This window comes from Lonchura striata, chromosome 6 (genome assembly GCF_050655825.1).
Source record: "Lonchura striata isolate lonStrDom1 chromosome 6, ASM5065582v1, whole genome shotgun sequence".
Classification (NCBI taxonomy): Eukaryota; Metazoa; Chordata; class Aves; order Passeriformes; family Estrildidae; genus Lonchura; species Lonchura striata.
Window position 1 is genome coordinate 41,103,047 of NC_140708.1, and position 19,731 is coordinate 41,122,777.

The 19,731-nt window shown below is 52.3% G+C and overlaps 2 protein-coding genes across 9 annotated transcripts; both read left to right on the top strand.

Annotated features, from left to right (window-relative positions):
* Positions 1-2,947: 2,947 nt before the first annotated feature.
* Positions 2,948-8,790, top strand: LOC144248605 (uncharacterized). 3 transcript variants are annotated; one of them, XM_085583108.1, is made up of 8 exons: positions 2,948-3,788; positions 5,438-6,043; positions 6,144-6,185; positions 6,279-6,331; positions 6,434-6,477; positions 6,559-6,599; positions 6,681-6,818; positions 8,136-8,790. In XM_085583108.1, the coding sequence occupies exons 2-7, from the start codon at positions 5,942-5,944 to the stop codon at positions 6,687-6,689; spliced, it is 291 nt and encodes a 96-aa protein (XP_085439234.1). In that variant the 5' UTR covers positions 2,948-3,788; positions 5,438-5,941; the 3' UTR covers positions 6,690-6,818; positions 8,136-8,790. The 3 variants fall into 3 exon arrangements, with proteins under 3 accessions (XP_085439234.1, XP_085439232.1, XP_085439233.1); XM_085583106.1 differs by lacking the exon at positions 8,136-8,790 and having other exon boundaries at positions 6,434-6,599; positions 6,681-7,818; XM_085583107.1 differs by lacking the exon at positions 8,136-8,790 and having other exon boundaries at positions 6,559-7,817.
* A 3,684-nt stretch (positions 8,791-12,474) lies between these two features.
* Positions 12,475-16,056, top strand: LOC144246619 (UBX domain-containing protein 1-like). Of its 6 annotated transcripts, XR_014956217.1 has the most exons (6): positions 12,475-12,732; positions 12,983-13,036; positions 13,523-14,496; positions 14,738-15,250; positions 15,481-15,532; positions 15,790-16,056. XR_014956217.1 is itself a non-coding variant. In XM_085583109.1 (5 exons), exons 1-4 carry the CDS (start codon positions 12,680-12,682, stop codon positions 14,371-14,373), a joined length of 237 nt encoding a protein of 78 aa, XP_085439235.1. In that variant the 5' UTR covers positions 12,475-12,679; the 3' UTR covers positions 14,374-14,496; positions 14,738-15,783. The 6 variants fall into 6 exon arrangements, 2 of the variants coding, with proteins under 2 accessions (XP_085439235.1, XP_085439236.1); XM_085583109.1 differs by lacking the exon at positions 15,790-16,056 and having other exon boundaries at positions 13,523-13,642; positions 14,364-14,496; positions 14,738-15,783; XM_085583110.1 differs by lacking the exon at positions 15,790-16,056 and having other exon boundaries at positions 13,523-13,642; positions 14,364-14,496; positions 14,741-15,783.
* The last annotated feature ends 3,675 nt before the right edge of the window (positions 16,057-19,731 follow it).

Genomic DNA, 19,731 nt, shown 5'->3' on the forward strand with positions numbered 1-19,731 from the left:
TTGTGAGGCTTTTATTAGCGCGAGTGCGTAGTGTTTGTTTTGGTGGGCTTGAGGGAGTGCCCTGGAGTTAATCGGTGAGGTTTATTTAATATTGATTAATGCATTCTTGTTTATTACATTATAGGGGTTTCATTCATTTGGCTTATTTGATTGCCGTGTATGTTTCATTGTTGCAGAGAACTTGGGAGATATTGTTTGTGGTTACATTTCTCTTTTGGCGACGTGTTTCTTTCTAGGTGGTATTTGTGTTTTGATGGTTTGAGGCAATTTTTGTTTCTTGAGTTAGGAATACCTATTTTGTTGTTGTTAATATATATATATATTTTTTTGTAGTCTGATGTGTTTGGTTGTTGTTTTTTATTGGTTTTATTTTTGGGAGCATGGGCATTTCCATGGTGGATCTCTTTAGGTGTTTATTTTATTTGGGGGGTGAATTTTTTTTTCTTCGTGGTTCCCATATTTTTATATCTGTAATTATTTGGTGGGTTTTTTAGTTAATTTTATAGAGCATTGGGTTCTCTTTATGACTTAGTGTAGTGGTAGAGTTTTGGTTATTATTTTTTTTAGAAACGTTGGGGGTCTCTTGTATGGTTTGGAGTATGGTAAGTTAGTTGGCTTTTTTTTTTTTTTCCTTTAGAGTGGTTTTTGTGATTTGCTCTGTGGGTTTCTATAGGGTTTTTTTAAATGTTTGTTTCGTTTTTGTGGTGTGATAAGAGCTGCTGGTGAAAGGAATGTAGTGCGGGTTTTTTTGCTGGTAGTTGGTTGGCTGGTGGAGCCTTTCTGAATTTTTTGGACGGTATTGGTGGGAATTTGATGCTGTTTGTTTTGGCATTTTATTTTTAGGAATTAGATTATAACTGCAAAGTTTTAACTAGAACTCTATTGAAATAGAACACATGCATAAACATGATAATGGGAATATAAAACTTCAATTTTAAATGTAAATGGAAAACATATACATTAAACATGTAACATAAATCATGCTGTCCATTACAATTAGGTATAACCTTGTTTGATATGGAGTATTTTATATGCTTATATGCATATAAATATCGATTATAAACATAAATGTCCATACAGAAATGTATAATTAATACATGTGGATATATGAATATTACAAAACAATAGGAATCAATACAGTACCTAATGCGTATTTTACTGTATGTGTCTTATTATAACGCATTTCATGTCATAAATACTATATATCGAAATATAGTACCTCAATATGTTGTGATAGAATAGATAAGTACTTGTAAAAATCAAAAATAGGAATATAGAAATATTTAAATATAATTTAGAATAAAGGGGATTTTTATTTTCTATTTGGTATTAGGTAGGGGTTTTATTATAAAAATTATAAATAGAAATAAAATAAAATTAGAAATCTTTGTATAGAAATGTATCCTAAATACGTTAAGATCTATATAAAAATTCAAAGGTAAGTAAACATAAGTATTAGCAGTGTGTATGAAATAGAATTTAAAAAATAATTTATCTATCTCGCTACCTTATTATATATGTATAAAATATATTTATAAATGCATCAATATAAAGTAGAAGTTAAAAGGTGGCTATAATGATGAAAAAAATATAAAAATATTCGAAAATCGTTTAAAGAAAGGGCTTTTTTGTTTTTATTTGGTTGGAGGCAGGGTTTTAATGGAAAAGATATGAATATACATTTTAGTTTGATATCATTCTAAATGTGGAAATATATAATCAATGTATACAGGTGTATATATAAAAATATGAAATAGAAATAAAAATTAGTATTAGGAAGAGATAGACTATAAATAGCATCATACATCAATCTACATTTAAAATATAAATTTGAATATAAATGCGAAAAGTAGAGATACATTTAAATTGAGTTTAAATAAAGGGTTTTTTTTAAAAGATTTTTACTTGGATAGAGGCAGGGTTTTATTTTAAGCAATACAAACCTTTTAGAAATCTAAATCTAACTATAGAAATATGTAAGCAATCTAATAAGATATGTATAAAAAATAAAATGTAATAAAATAGAATAGGAATAAATGTAAGAAATGATAAAAATACAATTTTCCATCAATATCCATTACCAATCCGACTGTGAGTATAAATCTGAAAAATATAAAAACGAGCCTTGTTGAAATGCAGTTTAAGAGGAAAGCTTTTTTCTTTCGGTTCCTATCGGGTCGCAGGCAGGCTTTTTGTTCCGTTCTTTCCCGCGCGGACGCTTTGGGGCGTTCGCTGCCGAGGCCGTGCCGGCGGGGACGGCGCGGTGCTGCCGCCGTGTGGGCAGAGAGCGGTACTGCAGCCCGCCGCCCGCGGCCGCCATCTTGGGAGTGGCGTGGCGCGGCCTCGCTTGACCTTCTCGAGAGGGCGCGAAAACGAGGACGTTGAAACTCGAGGACCCGTGTCTGTTTTTTACACTGCCTGAATTGCGCGCAACGCCGGCGCCCCCCGACGGGATTTTCCGCGGAGTTTCGGGTGCCGTGCACACGGGCTGTGGGGTCAGCAGCACCGCGAGCGTGCGGGTTTTTGGCGGGAGCCGACAGGCATGGGCGAAAACGCCTCTCTCCGTCAAGGTCCCCACGGGCCGCCATCGTGTCGCGGACCCTCTGCACAAGTGCTGCCGCCTTGTGGGCACAGGGCGGTACTGCAGCCCCCCAGCCGGAGCCCGGCCGAAGCGGCGGGAGGGGCGAGGGGCGGGAGCGAGCGGCGAGCGGGGCGGTGTCTGTGAGTGAGGGGAGGGCTGGAGGCGGCTCCGCGGGCCGAGGGCGGCCGGGGCCGGTGCCGGCCGGTGCCGCCGCTCCGGGCGCGGGGCTCGGGCGCCGCCGGGGCCCCCCGGGCCCGGTGCCGGCCCCGCCGGGCCGGGGGCAGCGGGCGGGGGTCTGCCGGCGCGGCGCCGCCTCTGCCTGCCGGAGGAGCCGCTTTCCTGCCGGAGCCGCGCTGCGCCTGGGGCCGGGAGCGCGGCTCCGCATCTTCCAGCCTCCCTCGCTGCGGTGGTTTTTAGGGTCTTATCGATGTGTTTTAAGGATTATGGAGCTGTTCTAAGAGCTCTGAGGAATATGTAGGGATTTTTTTTTTTAAAAGCTTCTTTGGGGGCTTTTAGGGGTGTCTTAAAGTAGGGTATTTTTATTGTATTTTAAGGGCGTTCTGAGGCTATTTTTATGTTTTTGTGGGGGTTTTAAGGCATTTTGAAGATGTGGGGTTTTTTTAGCGCATTTTTATGGGGTTTTAGGGTCTTTTCATGGCATAGAGGCTGAGGGGCAGCTTGAGGGGCACTGTGGGGCCTTGAGGGTGACGGAGGCTGGGAGATGAGGGGGGAACAGGGGGGGGACAGTGGGTGACACAGAGAGATGCTGAGGGGGGCAGGGGCAGCTGGAGGGTGACACAGAGAAGCTGGGGGCTGAGGGGCAGAGGAGAGGGATTAAGGGTGGCACACAGGAGCTGAGGGGCAGCTGAGAGGGGGCTTGAGGGTGACAGCCAGAGCCTGAGGGCTGGGGGGCAGAGGGAGGGGTCAGGGGTAAACGGTGAGGCCTTGAGGGCTGGACAGTCCAGTGGAGATCAGGGCTACAGGGTACAGCTTAGGAGGCAAGTTAGGGTACAGGTACGGCACCCCTCACGCCACCCGTACCTCACCCTAAGCAGCCTTTTCCCTTTTCAGCCCCAACAACAGCAGCACAGCACAGCAAGCCTGACAGCGAGACCACACCGGAAGCCTCCCAGTGGGACAGGGCAGCGACCCTCGCACCAGGACAACGCCAGAACCCTCAGAGGACAACAGGACCCGCTGCTAAAAGGTAGGGATGACATCTGTGGGCTAGAGAGCAACAGGAAGGGGTTTGGAGGCTGAGCAGGCTTCCTTGAGTGTTTTTTTTTTGCAGGGCTATTAGGAATATTTAGGGGAATTTTGAAGGCTTTCTCTGGTGACTTTTAGAGAATTATTATGCCTTCCTAATGGCTATTGTAGAATTCCTTGGTGCATTTTTAGTGTCAGGATGTGGGTCTGACAGAATGCCCACTGAAAATGCAGAGTACTACTGGAATGTACTGGAATGCTTTGGGAAGGTGCCAGTGGAGGGCCAGTGGGTAAGGTGCCATAATGCTGGTCTGAAGGTTGTGATTTGTGAGCAAAGCGAAGTGGTTGTGGTTAGGGTTTTATGGTGGCAGATTTCTTGAGGTGAAATCCAGCACAGAAAATATCAAGCCCCAAGCTTTGTACTGTCAGTTTGCAACAGGTATTTGGTAAGAAATAAAAAACCCTGAGTACTTGGGGATGGGAGATTTGGACTGGGAGAAATCCTGCGCTGTTTTGACATTGAGGAGGCAAAAGGAAATTTAGGACCTGACAACCCAGGGGCATTGCAGGGCCCTGTGAATAAATGAGGGATATCTACTTGGTGAAAGCAAATTCAGCAGCCCAGGTTCCTGGCGTCAGTTTGAAGGGCTCCCTTGGCACTGTCAGAAAAGCACAAGTTTGGGGGGGGGGGGGCAGCTGGGGTCTGAATATATCCTTTAATATTCGGATTATTTCCAGTCAGCCTCACCCTAAGACCCAAGGAGCTCTGGGCACAATCACAGGCCATTTTCCCTGGGAAAGAAAACTCACCAGTCCAGGTTCCTGATGTCAGTTTGTAGGGCTCCCTATTATATTTTATATTATCTTTATTATAATATTAACTATAATTAATATTAAATATAATATAATATTAAATAAAATATATTTTATTATCTTCCCTGCAAGCAGAAGGAGGTGCAGATTCACGGTGCTTTGTGCTCAAGAGGGGCAGTGAATCTCTGTGGGTGCTTCTGCCCTTTTTCCCTGACCCTAAAGAGAAGGGACACTGTCCCTGCATGGACAGTCTTGGTCTGGAAGTAGTTGGCCTCAGTAACACAGTGTTTTAAGGGCAGAGGAGAGGAGAGGTGGTTCCCATGCCTGTGGGCAGCTCTTCCCGAGAGCAGGAGAGGGGACTGCATTGTTAAGTAGGAAGTGGATGTGTTTCCCAAAGAAAACTTCAGAAATTAAGCTCCAGGGGCAAATACTGTGAGGTTCTACCACCTCCTTGAGGACAGCGTTAAAACCACAGAGGCATCAGCAGAGCTTGGAGCAGGACTGGCCAACCCCAGAGCGCCTCACGAAGCCCTCTGTGTGTCTGTGGCAGTCGAGTAGCACCTGGGGGGTGCTGAAAGTCCCAGTTCTGAGAGAAAATTCTGTTTAACTTGTACACGTTGGCTGGGTGTGTCCCCCCAGTACAACTCGGTTCTTCTCTGAGGCGGTGCCTGACAGGGTCTCTCCCTGTTAAGGGCCGGGCGTGTTTTTGGCACAACACAGCAAAGTGGATTATTTGCCCGGCGTTCTCAGGAGAATAATGGTGAGCAGCAGAATTGCTGGGTTGTGGCTGCTGTGCGGCTGAGATCGTGCAGTGATGTTTGGTGTTCTCGATTGTAGCTGAGCACGGGACCACAGCCCGGTGACCATAGGACATTCCCCGCAGGCGAGGCAGCCTCCATTGGCACGCGACGTGGATTCTCATCCCCAGATGCCAGAGAGATAAGTGGAGGGCTAAGGCCCACAGTGGGGGTGAAAGTGGGGTGCTGGGAGGGCCTTTTGAATCAGCTTTGGGGGCAGGGATGTGCAAGAAGTGTCCCCTTAGACCAGCTAAAGGGAAAGTGTCTGTTTTGATCACAGTGCTGAGGTGCTCAGGGCAGAGCAGTTCCGGTGTGTGTCCTGTCACTTGTCTCTGGTGCACTCTGTGTTCTTTGGGTCTCTCGGTCCTTTCTTCTCCTCAAAAGCTCTCTCTCCCTGTCCTGTGTCACGGGTGTCTGCACGTATTTGTCCCACAGCTGCTCTGCCCTGCTGCATAGCCTGTAATAGCACAAGTCCTGGGGACTTGAAATTTGTAATTTGCAGGGTGTAGTTGGGCTCTAGATTGTATCAGGAGATTGACATAACATGTTTGGTGCTGTTAAGTTGTCCTGCAGCCATTTGACACTAGTCCTAACTTCCTTTCAGATGCAGACAGTTCAGATCAGTGGCAGAGAGCCCCAGTCCTGGGTGAGGGTTTTCCCATGATCGGGTCAGTCATTGTTTGCATTTTCAGGGGAAGCCTAAATAGTGACCATGTTACAGCAGTGTTCTTTGCCTTTATTTTTAGGAGGTCCAGGCAGATAGCAGCAGTCAAGGCCCTGTGTGCCAGGTGAGCAGTGGACAGAAGGAGTTGTTCTTGCTCAGGTTTCAGGTTTTGGTGCAATTCTAAGCATCCACTCTTGGTTACTTTGTTTTATTTTAGGCAGTCATCTTGCAAGATGTCCCTGGTCCGGATGTCTGGATGTCCAAGGCCAGGTGGGTGCAAGCGTAAGGTCTGGGTGGGTGTGCTTTTCAGGGCAGGGGGATGTTGTTTTCACAGTATCTCAGTGTGGGTTGTTTTGCTTTGTTTTTTTGCAGGTGCTGTCGCTGCCCTAGCTGTGTGAAGGAACAGAGGCGAGCGGGTGAGTTGGCATTTTGGCACAGTGACTCACAGGTGACCCTTATGCAGCAGCATGCTAAGTGTGTACCTTTTTGTTTTTCAGGTATCCTCCAGGCAGCTTGTGGAGTCAAATTAAGACTTCAGGTGAGCCGGGGCGGCGGTGTGTCGGAGTTTCGGGGATTCCTCTTTTCGTGGGCACTAGTTGCATTTTCTGTTTTGTCTTAGGTACCCTGAGGAGGAACGTAGCTGAAGTTTGGAAACAGCAGCACCGAAGCTGATGCAGAGAACGTCTCGCCGTCCACATCCAACTGACATTGGATTCCATCCGGTTGTCTTGCAAAAGCCAAGTGCTGGGGCCAGTAGGTGGGAGATGGGGGGAAAACCTTTACTATCACAGGAGGCTATTTGATGTTAGCTTGGAGAATAGGCCCATAGTGGGACGGGCCCCTCGGGAGCAAAGGGAGAGGGTTTCTCCTCAGCCCCCCCAGAGTCTTCGCCGGGCAGGGCAGTTCCGATCCCTCTCTGGTTCTCGTGACGTTCGCATCGGCGGCCTTCTTTGACTCTTGACGTTGTCGTGGATCTTTTCACCATAGGAGCCCGCCTTCATGTCTGGAGCTATAGCTACAGTCACCCTGTAGTCATTTCTTCCTTCTCTAGGCCTACTGAGCTTCTTAGGCTTCCTCTTAAGTGCTTTGGCACTAACATCTTGAAAGGAGTTGCATGTCATCATCAAGTGCTACTGCCCTAGGGCTTTCTTTTCTTTGGCATCATCAGCCCATGGCTCATCTTGGGCTAGGAATCTTGGGTCCATAAGGTGAAATTGCCAGGCAGTTTCCACTTGTGTCCGTGTCACGTTGTCTGTGTCATAGGCCTTTGTTACATCTCCATGCTTTAGCAACATCATTTTGTGCCGTATTGGCCATATTTTGCTCACGTACCTTCCCGGATATCAATTATTCTGGCATTTTTACATATTCACTTTTTGGGTCCGGACGATGTACACGAGATGTTCTCATCCGTCTTCATTCTCAGTTTTGGTAGCCCTTCTCATGGACTTCCGTACGGAGTTTATTAGCCCCTCATCACCTGACCACAGTAGTTCCGTAGCATCTGCCTTCTCAAAGGATATAGGGCTCAAAAATTAGTCTTCTGGAGAATTATATCAAGTCCTCACTTATCTTGTATCTCTATCAGCTTACGTTGTATGCACTTATGATGCACCTACCTGTGTCGGCTTCTATTGTATGTGCGTATGTTGCGCCTACCTATGTTAGCTTATATTGTTTGTGCTTACACTGTATGTACCTACGTTGGCTTATGTTGTTTGTGCTTACACTGTATGTACCTACGTTGGCTTATGTTGTTTGTGCTTACACTGTATGTACCTACGTTGGCTTATGTTGTTTGTGCTTACACTGTATGTACCTACGTTGGCTTATGTTGTTTGTGCTTATACTGTATGTACCTACGTTGGCTTATGTTGTATGCACCTCTGTTGTGGCAATTATGATCGGAGCTGCCTTGCCCGGGCAAGTAGTCACGCGCAGGTAGAGCAGTTATAAAGCTTTGCCGTTCATCTGTTCTCTACGGGGTTTGGGGTACAACACTGATGGGCCCAGAGTTGGTATAGCTCCTAGCTCTCAGATAGTCAGTCACTGACCGCCTCCCCTTGTCTCGTAGGTCCCCGGGTCCCTACAGAATTTCCTGGAATCTACCATTTGACATGGAGGTCCTGCGGTCAGAAGAAGCGTTTAAGCATATTCTTCAGTGCAGCGTTTCACGTAAGGGTGGCAGCCAGCGTGTCAGCAGAAGAATGTGTGAGAGTGTGACTGTCTGTGTCTGTCTGTGAGAGTTTGTGTGTGCTTGTGTCTGCAGCTGTGTGTGTGTGTGGAGCAGATACAACCTTGTGTGTATGGCCTTTGCCTTTCAGGGGGGGTTTTCATCAGGCAGGAGGATTTTTTGGGAGTCTCCGGAGCGAGTTGCCGTGAATGTGAGTTTGTGTGTAACGCGAAGGGGGCGTGCACGTCGGCGGAGCGTTTTGCACCGTTTTTGTTCTGGGTGCGTCATAACAATAAAAGCGTTGTGGACTTTTCTGAAATGGAGACACGGTTATATTGTGTCAATATGTATTTGGCTTGTAGTACATTATATTGTTCTGTCTTTGCAGTTGTTCCTGTCTTTTGATGTATTTTGCTGTATGTAAATTGGACTTGTACTTTTGTGCCTAGGTATGATGTATTCTTTGTTGTATTTGTCTCTGTACTTGCATTTGTATGCATTGTTTCCCTGTGTATTGCTGAAGTTTAAGGGAATAAAGATTAATCAGCCCTAATAATGATGCCTCTTACCCTCTGCCCTGCCCACCATTCATCTCCTGTCTTTCTTTGGTGTGGTTGAGTCCTATCATTTTCACCCTTTTTCTCCCTTTGCCTCTTACTTTCCTCTTTAGTCTATTCCTCACTTTATCCTTCCATGTGTAACTCTTTGTCTCTGCCTGTGTTTTCCTTTGTTTCCATTTCTAACACATCTCTATGTTTCTCTAACCCTATTTCCTTCTCACCCTATTTTCTTCCATTCCTCTACATGTATTTCCCCATGTCTCTTTGTCTGTCTCTTTCAATCTAGGTTTCACTATGTTTTCTTCTTTTTTTTTTCTTTGTCAGCCTTTGTCTTTCTAACACTTGCTATCATTGTCTTTGTCTCTGACCCTTTTTCCTTTTCTGTCCAACTTTAACTTTTTTGTCTAACTCTTTATTTCTTTCTCTCTTGAACCCTACCTTGTGTTCAGTCTCTCCATTTGTTTTCCTGTAGGTTTTCAGCTCTATTTCTTCTTTTTCTTGTCTCTCTATTTGCTTTTCTCTTTCATTTCAAGTGCTTCCTTTTCTGTTTGTCTTTCACTCTTTTTCTCTTTACCCCTCCTTTCTTTTGCCTTTCTCTTTCCAATCTGACTTTTTTAGTTTTTCTTTTTATCTCTCTTTTATTTTTCTTGCTCTGTTTTCTTCTTACTCTCTTCCTTTTCTTCTTCTCACTCTTTCTTCTTGCTCTCTTCTTCTCTCTTCTTCTTCCTCTCACTATCCTCGTCTTCTCCTCGCTCTCTCCTCTTCTCCTCACTCCTCTTCCTCCTCTCTCCTCACTCCTCTTCCTCCTCTCTCCTCACTCCTCTTCCTCCTCTCTCCTCTTCTTCTCACTCTCTCCTTTTCTTCTCACTCCTCTTCCTCCTCTCCTCTTCTCACTTTCTCCTCTTCCTCCTCTTTCTTCTTCCTCTGACACTCTCCTCTTCTTCTTACTCTCTCCTCTCACTCTCCTCTTCTTCATCTCACTCTCTCTTCTTCTCACACTCTCCTTTTCATCTCACTCTCTCCTTCTCACTTGCTCCTCTTCCTCCTCTCTCCTTTTCTCACTTTCTCCTCTTCCTCTCCTCTTCTTGTTCTCACTCTCTTTTCTTCTTCTCACGCTCTCCTCTTCTTCTCACTCTCTTCTTCATCTTTCTCCTTTTCTTCTCAGTCTCTTCTCTTCCTCCTCTCCTCACTTTCTCCTCTTCCTCCTCTCACTTCTTCCTCCTCTCTCTTCTCACTCTCTCCTCTTCTTCTCACTCTCTCCTCTTCTCACACTCTCTTCTTCATCTCTCTCTCTCCTTTTCTCCTCCTCTCTCCTCTTCCTCCTCTCTCCTCTTCCTCCTCTCTCCTCTTCCTCCTCTCTCCTCTTCCTCCTCTCTCCTCTTCCTCCTCTCTCCTCTTCCTCCTCTCTCCTCTTCCTCCTCTCTCCTCTTCCTCCTCTCTCCTCTTCCTCCTCTCTCCTCTTCCTCCTCTCTCCTCTTCCTCCTCTCTCCTCTTCCTCCTCTCTCCTCTTCCTCCTCTCTCCTCTTCCTCCTCTCTCCTCTTCCTCCTCTCTCCTCTTCCTCCTCTCTCCTCTTCTTCTCACTCTCCTTCTCTCTCTTATCTTCCTCCTCTCTCTCTCCTTTTCTTCCTCTCACTCCTCTTCCTCCTCTCTTCCTCTTGTCACTCTCTCCTCTCTTCTTCTTCTCACACTCTCTTCATCTCTCCTTTTCTTCTCACTCTCTCCTCTTTCTCCTCTCTCCTCTTCTTCTCACTCTCTCTTCTCACTCTGTCCTCTTCTTCTCACACTCTCTTCATCTCACTCTCTCCTTTCCTTCTCTCTCTTTCCTCTTCCTCTTCTCTCCTCCTTCGCACTCGCTGCTCTTCCTCCTCTCTCCTATTCTTCTTCTCTCTCCTCTTCCTCCTCTCCGTCTCCTCTTCTTCCTCTCACTTTCTCCTCTTCCTCCTCTCTCTTCTTCCTCCTTTCTTCTTCTTCTCACTTCTTCCTCCCACTCTCTCCACTTCTCACTCTCTCCTCTTCATCTCACTCTCTCCTTCTCACTCTCTCCTCTCTCTCATCTTCCTCCTCTCTCCTCTTCTTCCTCTCACTTACTCCTCTTCCTCCTCTCTCTTCCTCTTGTCACTCTCTCCTTTCCTTCTCACACTCTCTTCTTCCTCTCACGCTTTCCTCTTCTTCTTGCTCTCTCCTGTCCTTCTCACACTCTTCTTCATCTCTCTCCCTTTCTTCTCACTCCTCTTCCTCCTCTCTCCTCTTTTTCTTCTCACTCTCTTGTCTTCCTCATCTCTCTTTTTCCTTACTCTCTCCTCTTCCTGCTCTCTCCTTTTCTTCTTCTCCCTCTCTCTCTCCTTATCACTCTCTCCTCTTCATCTCACTGTCTCCTTCTCTTTCTCTCTTTTTTTTCCTTTCTGTACTTAGAATAAAAAAGCAGGAGTAGAAAATACTGTGCTCCGAGGAAGTAAAAAAAGAAAACAACTTTAAAAATAAAAATTTCTACTCCCTGGGAGCATCAAAGTAAAAATAAAAATTTTTACTCCCTGGTAGCATCAAATTTTCTACTGCTGCGCCTGACAATCTTTTTGGGTAGGGGAGGGGTCTGTCTGGTAGCCACACCCCCACCCTGAATCCTCCCTCTACCCTAACCCCTTCCCTGACCCACCCTCCACCCCCTCCCCCACACCCTGACCCCGCCCCTAACCACGCCCCCAATGCTGACCCCACCCCCTAACCCCCCCCCGTCCTTACCCCCTCCCCTGGCCCCGCCCCCAGCCACACACCCTCCCCTGACTTCTACTGATACCTATTAAGATACGTATAAAAATCTGAAATAAAATATAATAGGAATAAATGTAAGAAATTATGAAAATATAATTTTCCATCAATATCCATTACAAATCCGAATGTGAATATAAATATGAAAAATAGAAAAATAAAGCATATTGAAATGCAGCTTAAGAGGAAAGCTTTTTTCTTTCGGTTCCTATCGGGTCGCAGGCAGGCTTTTTGTTCCGTTCTTTCCCGCGCGGACGCTTTGGGGCGTTCGCTGCCGAGGCCGTGCCGGCGGGGACGGCGCGGTGCTGCCGCCGTGTGGGCAGAGAGCGGTACTGCAGCCCCCCAGCCAGTGCCCGGCAAAACCACCGAGTGGCTTGGCGCGGACTCGCTTGAAAAGTGCTGCCGCCTTGTGGGCACAGGGCGGTACTGCAGCCCGGCTGCCTTCTTGGGAGCGGCTAGGCACGGACTCGCTTGAAAAGTGCTGCCGCCTTGTGGACAAAGGGCGGTACTGCAGCCCGGCCGCCCTCTTGGGAGCGGCTTGGCGCGGACTCGCTTGAAAAGTGCTGCCGCTTTGTGGGCACAGGGCGGTACTGCAGCCCCGCCACCCACGGCCGCCCTCTTGCGAGTGGCTTGGCGCAGACTCGCTTGAAAAGTGCTGCCGCCTTGTGAACACAGGGCGGTACTGTGGCCCCACCACCCACGGCCGCCCTCTTGGGAGTGGCTTGGCGCGGACTCGCTTGAAAAGTGCTGCCGCCTTGTGGACAAAGGGCGGTACTGCAGCCCGGCCGCCCGCGGCCTCCCTCTTGCGAGTGGCTTGGCGCGGACTCGCTTGAAAAGTGCTGCCGCCTTGTGGGCACAGGGCGGTACTGCAGCCCCCCCAGCCAGCGCCCGGCAAAACCGGCGGGAGGGGCGAGGGGCGGCAGCGAGCGGCGAGCGGGGCGATGTCTGTGAGTGAGGGGAGGGCTGGAGGCGGCTCCGCGGCGGCGCCGGATTAGGATGGCAGCGGCGAGGGAGGCTTTCTGTCCCGTTCCGGCCGCCGTCCGTACCGGAACGCTTTGTGCCTTTCTGTCCCTCGCCGGCCGCCGTCCCGCACGTGTCGCGAGCCCGGCGCCGCCGTGATGGCGGCGGGCGGTGGGACCGGGCTCGGGCGGCTCTGGAGGCGCTGCTGGAGGTGGGATTCGGGGCCCGGCGCGCTGAGGGCGGCGGCACCGGGGGGACAGCGGGGGAGGGCGGGCGGGAGCAGCCGGAGGGGACCCGGCACCGGCACCGGGAATGGGATTGGGGGGGGGCGGGACACACGGACAGGCCCCGGAGCCCCCGGGACCCCCAAAACGCCACCGAGACCCCCAAAAAACCCCCCGGGACCCCTCAGAACCCTCTGGGACCCCCCAAAAATAACCGGGAGCCCCCCGGTCCCGCAGGGCGAAGGCGCTGGCGCTGACCGGGAACCGGGGAGTGGAGCCGGCCATGGACTGGTGAGGGGGGACCCCAAGAACACTCCCGGGACCCCCAAAAATACCCGGCGGGATCCCCCCAAAACAGCCCCGGGATCACCAAAAACAGCCTCGGGAACCCAAAAATTCCCTTCAGAAGCCCCAAAAATCCCCCTGGGACCCTCAAAAACCCCCTGAGACCCCCAAAATTCCCTTCAGGACCCCAACCCCCCCCCCCAGCACCCCCAAAATTCCTCCCAAAAAACCCCTGAAACCTCCAAAATTCTCCCCAGGACTCCAAAGCCCTCCCTGGGACGCCCAAAATTCTCTTTGGGACCCCAAAACTCCCCCTGTGACCTCCAAATTTCCCTTTAGGACCCCTGAAATTCCTCCTGGGACCCCCAAAACCCCCTGAGACCCCAAAAGTCCTCCTGGGATGCCCCAAAAACCTTCCAGAACCCTCCAGGACCCCCTCCAATTTTGGGTCCCCCCCCGATTCGGGGTTCCCCCCGGTTTTTGGGTCCCCAGGCTGGTGGCTCATGAGGACGACCCCGACTCGGACCCCGAACTCCCCCCGGGTTTGGGGGCGCCGCCCGCGGGCCTGGGGGGGCCCCGGCAGCCGCCGGCCCCCGAGGACGAGACCCAGAAGTGAATTTTGGGGGTCGGGGGGGAATTTGGGGTTTGGGAAGGAAATTTTGGGGTATGGGGAGCTCAGGGATATTTTGGGGTTCAGAGTGGTTAATTTGGGGTTTCAGGGTGTTTATGGGCAGGGTTTTCGGGTATTCTCGGGAGGGCTTTGGGGTATTCTTTGGTGGGTTTTAGGGTATTTTTGGGTGGATTTTTTGGGATATTTTTGGGACGGTTTTGGGTTGGTTTTGAGGCATTTTATGGTGAGTTTTTTGGATATTTTTAGGAGGGTTTGGGTAGTTTTGGGTGGGTTTTTTGGGGGCATTTAGGACGATTTTGGGGTATTTTTGGGTGGGTTTTGGGCTGAAGGCGGCTCAGCGGCGGCGCTGGAGAAGGATGGCAGCGGCGAGGGGGGCCCGGCAGGGCCCTGCCTTTGCCAGCCCCTCCTGCCGCCCTCCTTGGAATGGTTTGGGGCAGTATGGGGTTATTGAGGTAGGAGTAATTATTTTGTTGTTGTTGATTTAATGTGGTGTTTTTTTGTTTGTTTGTTGTTGTCGTTTGATGTATTTGGTTTGTAGAGCAGGAACTGTAGACAGAATCCTGCAGAAGTAATATGGAATTTGTCCTCCCAAAACCCACCCGGCTTCCAACCACTTTCAGCACGTGGTCTTCCTTAGCAGCACATGGTACCCCACACTTGGGAGCCGGTGCACTCTACTTTTCTCTCCTCCTTTGCTGACAGATCCTGCTGAGGCTGAGGACAAAGCCCTACCCCTACACAGACAAGGCAGCAGACCTGGTTCGGGAAGCCAGCGTGCTCCAGGCTGCTCCAGGACTCTGATCAAACATCAGCATCCCCGTCTCTCACGTTGATGGTATGTGGTAACCCCTTAAGAACAGAATTCCACCTTTTCTAACTCTAAGCAGCAAACTGGGGATGGGTAACTCTAGAAATCTAGAAATCCTGTCATGTAAGGACCTCCAGGTTTCAGCCCTCCGTGTGTCCTTGGTATCAGAAGCTGGAATTGCAGAGTTGCCACTTTACCTCCAAACGTAATTTTTGATGTGGTTGTGCCAGTTTAACAGTATATGAAATCTCTCTTCGTGTTCTTGCAGCAGCATTTTCGAACCACAATGGAAATCTAGTCCTTCTGCCTGGAGCTGTTCACAGAATTGTGGAATTCCAGATGGGTTTGGATGGGAAGGCACCTTTTTTTTTGCAGCATTAGATTTTTGCAGCATTGCAGCTTTTCAAGCTTCTAAGTAAGTTACTTCATTCAGATTTAAACTCTCTTGAAGCATGCTTGATATGGTTTGTTTTTTTCATTGTTATGTTAGTTTTTGTTTTGGTTTTAATTTGGCTTTCTTTTTTGCCTGGCGTAGGAAAATTTTACAGCTCTCACTTTTTTCTTCTCCAGTTGAGTATTACCAGTGTTACCTTCTTAATTCAAAAACCATTTGCTGTATGGAAAAAGCACCTTGCCTTTGTGAAGGGCCAGGTGGGAACTGTTTTAATGGCCAGTGGCACAGCCCTGTAGCACACAATTCCCAGGAAGTGGGGAGCCCTCTGCCAGGCAGAGCCACCTGGCCAGGTTCCTGCGGGTGCTGCTGCTGTACCCGGCTGATGAGGTGAGAAGCAGCTTGGCTTTACTGCCAAAATAAAACTCACCCGTTTTCCTATGAATCCCAGCAAAGTGGTCCCAAAGGCTCTGTCACTCAGTCTCTGCTTCCATTGGTGTGGAGAGGCTGGATCCCAGTTATCACCCCAGCAGTGCCCCTGCCTCCCTTTTCCCCACTTTTCTGTTCCAGTCGTGCGAAACATTCAGGCTTTGTTTTCTTCCCCCTGCGGTTCACTGCAGATCCCAGAAAACCCACAGGAGGGAAGATCATTCCTTGTGCTTCCACCTCCAGGTGAGAGAGGAGATGGTCACATCCTAGGAGCCTGATTTTGGAATGTTTTATGGAATTGGCCCAGTGGCTTTTACTTCTGGGGTTCCTGGAGTCTGTCCCTGGCAGGTCCAGCCTGTGCTTCAACTGAGAGCCCTCAGTCCGCAGGGAAATGAACCTTTGGGGAAGTTCTTACAGCTCTGCTTAGTGCTTTATGAATGGTGATGATTTTCTGGAAGTAGGCTGTCCATTCTGACCCTTTTTCTTCCCTCTCCCTGCAGACTGTACCTGCTGAGAGGCTGAGGTGAGACCAGGATCTGTAAAATCCCTGACTCTCCGTGTTTTCCTGAGGCTGAAGCCGTATTTGCTGTCAGTGACGACAGGGTGGGAGATGCTAAACACTGAAAACTTTGGGGTTTTTCCCCTGAACTCCCCAAGACTCTCTGCAGCTGTGCCCTGTCTCTCTCTTGAAAGAGTTTCTGGATTTACAAAGGTTTTTACATTCTGCAATATTTATCTATAACTCGATTAAAAAGAATCATACTGTATCAATGTGGTGTTAATTACTTTGTTTGAGTCGGTTAATTAAAGCAAATTGTTGGTAAGGGGTTTGAACATCCCTTAGTTGGAGCTGGCAGCTCTTATTTAATTTCTCTTCATTCCTTTAATTTCTTTCAATTATTTCTTGAGCCATTACTGCAATTAGGATGTACAGTAAGGACAAGAGCATTTCTGCCCTGCTGGATTGGGAAATCCGAGCCCAATTCCTTGGAGAGATTGAGGGGATGGGGATCTGTGCCTCAAGCTGGGTTTTGACAGTAGGAATTTGGTGAGGAAGGAAGAGGAGAGATCCCACGGAAAGTGGCTGAGGCCAGTTCCGCTGGCTTTGGGTGCTCCTACCCCCGAGAAAATCATCCTGGCTGAAGGGAGCTGGAAGAAGCCAGGGGGCTGCGCCGGGGGCTGTGCAGGGACCCCAAACCCTGGTCAGGGGCGCTGGGCAGTGCCAGCTGCAGAGGAACGCTGCAGAGGGGCTGCGCTGGAGCCCCTCAGCTTCCATGCAGAGATGCTGGCACTGCGGGGCTTTCGGGACACTGCCGAGAGGCTCCGCTGCCAGAGCCGGGGAGTTCTCCCGTTCTTTTCTGTCGTGCTGGGCACTTGGCAAGTCCTTAGAGCCCCGCAGGCTGCCAGTGCCAGCGGAGCAGCTGGAATCACAGACGGTCACACAGAAATCGGGCTGGGAGAGCAAATGAGCCGTTCCATGTTGTTTTTCACAACGCGTTTTGGATTTATACCAGAATCTCTTCTCTCCCCTCAGACCCCGTACCCCTGAGTTCTGAGTTTTCTCACAGAAATGTCTCGGCCTGCACCGGGAAAAAGAAAATTCCCTGGCACGGCGGGGAGCGGCGGGGTTTGAGGGTGCTGGGGCGGCACGGGGGTCCCCGCGCCCCGGCCGGTCTCGGTCAGCCCCGGGAAATCGCCGCCGCCGCCGGCTCGGCCCCGGCGCCGCCCCGGTGCTCCGGCCCGAGAGAGACCCCGACCCGCCCGCCGGGGCAGAGGCGGCACCGCCGGGAGCCGAAGCGGCAGCCCCGGGCCCATCCCGGCGGGCCGGGAGCGATGGCCCCGCCTCCATCCCGGGCGGGCCGGAGCCTCAGGGGCGGGGCCGGGCCGGAGCCTCAGGGGCGGGGCCGGCGCTGGCTCAGGTGCGCGGGACCGCGGGGCACCTGCGTGGGGTGGGGCCGAGCTTATTTAAGTGCCGGGAATCGCTGCAGCCGCCATTTGCTCACTCGGAGCGCGGTGCGGGTGATGGGTTCTGTGCGGGCTCCGCAGCTTCGCCCGTCTCTCCTTCTCCCCCTTTACACTTCCTTCCTCCTGCTCCCATTCCCCTTCTTTCCCTGCCTTTCCCCCGTTTTCCTGTCCTCCCCAAAGCCGACTGCTTTCGCTCCCCTTTTGTGCCCCCTTCTACTCTTCCTTCCTTCTGCTCCTATTCCCCTTCTTTGTCTTCCTCCTTTTCCTTCTCGTCCCATTTCGGCCTCCCGTCCCACCATCTACCCTTCCTTCGTTTTCTCCATATTTCTGTTTTTTATCCCCTAAACCCACTCTCCCTCCTCCCCCAAACGCGACGCCCCCCACTCGTCCCTCACCTGTCCCTGCCCCGCTGCTCCGTTCCATTCCCCCTCTCTCCCTCCTCTGTCCCGTCCCTCTTTCCCCCTGCCGGCCTTTCCCCACCCCGCCCGCTTTCCTCCGCAGCCCGACCTCCCTCCCCACCTTCCCGCATGCCCCGCTCTGCCTCCTCTCTTCCCGTCCCTTTTTCCTTCTTTCCTCGCAGCCGCGGGGCTCGGGGCGCCGCAGAATAAAGCCCAGAGGGCCGGAGCCGGCGCCCCCCGCCCTCGCTGGGGTCCCCACACGGGGCCGGAGCCGCTCTGCGGGTCCCCCCATTGCAGTCCAATACACGGCCCGACACTGCCGGGGTGCGGCTTTCCCGACATCACACTGGGGGTCGGGCTGGGGGTCGGGAGGGGGTCCTGGGGGGAGGAGGGTGGGGGGGTTAGGAAGGGCCCCCTCATTAGGAGGGGGTCCCGGGGGAGGAGGGTGGGGGGGGGGGGGGATAGGAAGGGCCCCCTCCGGAGGAGGGGGTCCGGGGGAGGGGGGCGGGGTGGAGGGGGGGGCCTTCCCCCCTCCAGCCCCGGCCCCTCCCCGGGACCCCCTCCTCCGGACCGGGGCCCGGGGGGGTTGGGGAGGGGGGGAGGGTGGGGGGGGCGGGGGGGGGGGGTGGGGTGGGTAGGGGGGGGAGGGGGGGGCGGGGGGTGGGCGGGGGGGGGGTGGGGTGGGTAGGGGGGGAGGGGGGGGCGGGGGGTGGGGGGGGTGGGGTGGGGGGGGCGGGGGGTGGGGTGGGGGGCGGGGGGGTGGGGGGGAGGGGGAGAGCAGGGGGGGGCACGTCACTCTGTGCCGTGAACAGACATTAAAAAAAAAAAAAACCAAATGGCCGGCCGTTCCCCCCTTCCCACCCCACCCCCCCGCCCCCCCCTCCCCCCCACCCCCCCCCGCCCCCACCCTCCCCCCCCCCACCCCCCCCAACCCCCCCGGGCCCCGGTCCGGAGGAGGGGGTCCCGGGGAGGGGCCGGGGCTGGAGGGGGGAAGGCCCCCCCCTCCACCCCGCCCCCCTCCCCCGGACCCCCTCCTCCGGAGGGGGCCCACCCTGGCCCCCCTCCCCCGGACCCCCTCCTCCGGAGGGGGCCCTTCCTATCCCCCCCCCACCCTCCTCCCCCGGGACCCCCTCCTAATGAGGGGGCCCTTCCTAAACCCCCCCACCCTCCTCCCCCCAGGACCCCCTCCCGACCCCCAGCCCGACCCCTAGTGTGATGTCGGGAAAGCCGCACCCCGGCAGTGTCGGGCCGTGTATTAGACTGCAATGGGGGGACCCGCAGAGCGGCTCCGGCCCCGTGTGGGGACCCCAGCGAGGGCGGGGGGCGCCGGCTCCGGCCCTCTGGGCTTTATTCTGCGGCGCCCCGAGCCCCGCGGCTGCGAGGAAAGAAGGAAAAGGGGAATGGGGAACGAGAACAGGGGAGCAGAGGGGGCGCTCAAGGGGAGGGTGACAGGGACAGGGGGCAGGTGGGGGCAGGTCGGGGTGTGCAGGGGGCTGGGGGAAGGCAGGGTGAAGGAAGAGAAAGATTGAAGGCAGCTTTGGGGAAGGAGGCGGAATATGTGGAGGGGGAAAGGTATCACGGAAAGGCGGCAGGAGGAACCGGGAGCGCGTGGGGGGGAGCAGGGAGAGGGGGCACGGGGGAGCCCGGCTGGGGAGAGAAGGAACAGGGAAAGGATGGAGGAACAGGGTAGCGTAGGGGTGAGTAGGGGAATAGAGAGGGAGGACAAGGAAAGGAGAGTAGGGGGGCCCGCCCGGGAGGGAGGGAGGGGAGGGCTAGGGGGGAGAGGGAGGGGGGGGGGTTTGGGGGGGGGGAGGGTGTAGGGGGTGGGGGAGGGGAGGAAGGGAGGGTCGATAAGAGAGGCATAGAGAAAAAAAAATACAAAAGAAAAGAAACGCGAAACAAAAGCAAAAGAAAAAGAGATATAGAGCCCGACCGGCCGCAACCTCCCACTCCGAGCGCCCAGCACCAAATGGCTCCGCCGGGCTCGCCCCGCGGTTTAAATACCCGCGGCCCCGCCCCGCGCAGGCGCGCTGGGGCCCCGCGCACCTGTGCGCGCACCTGTGCTGGCCCCGCCCCCGG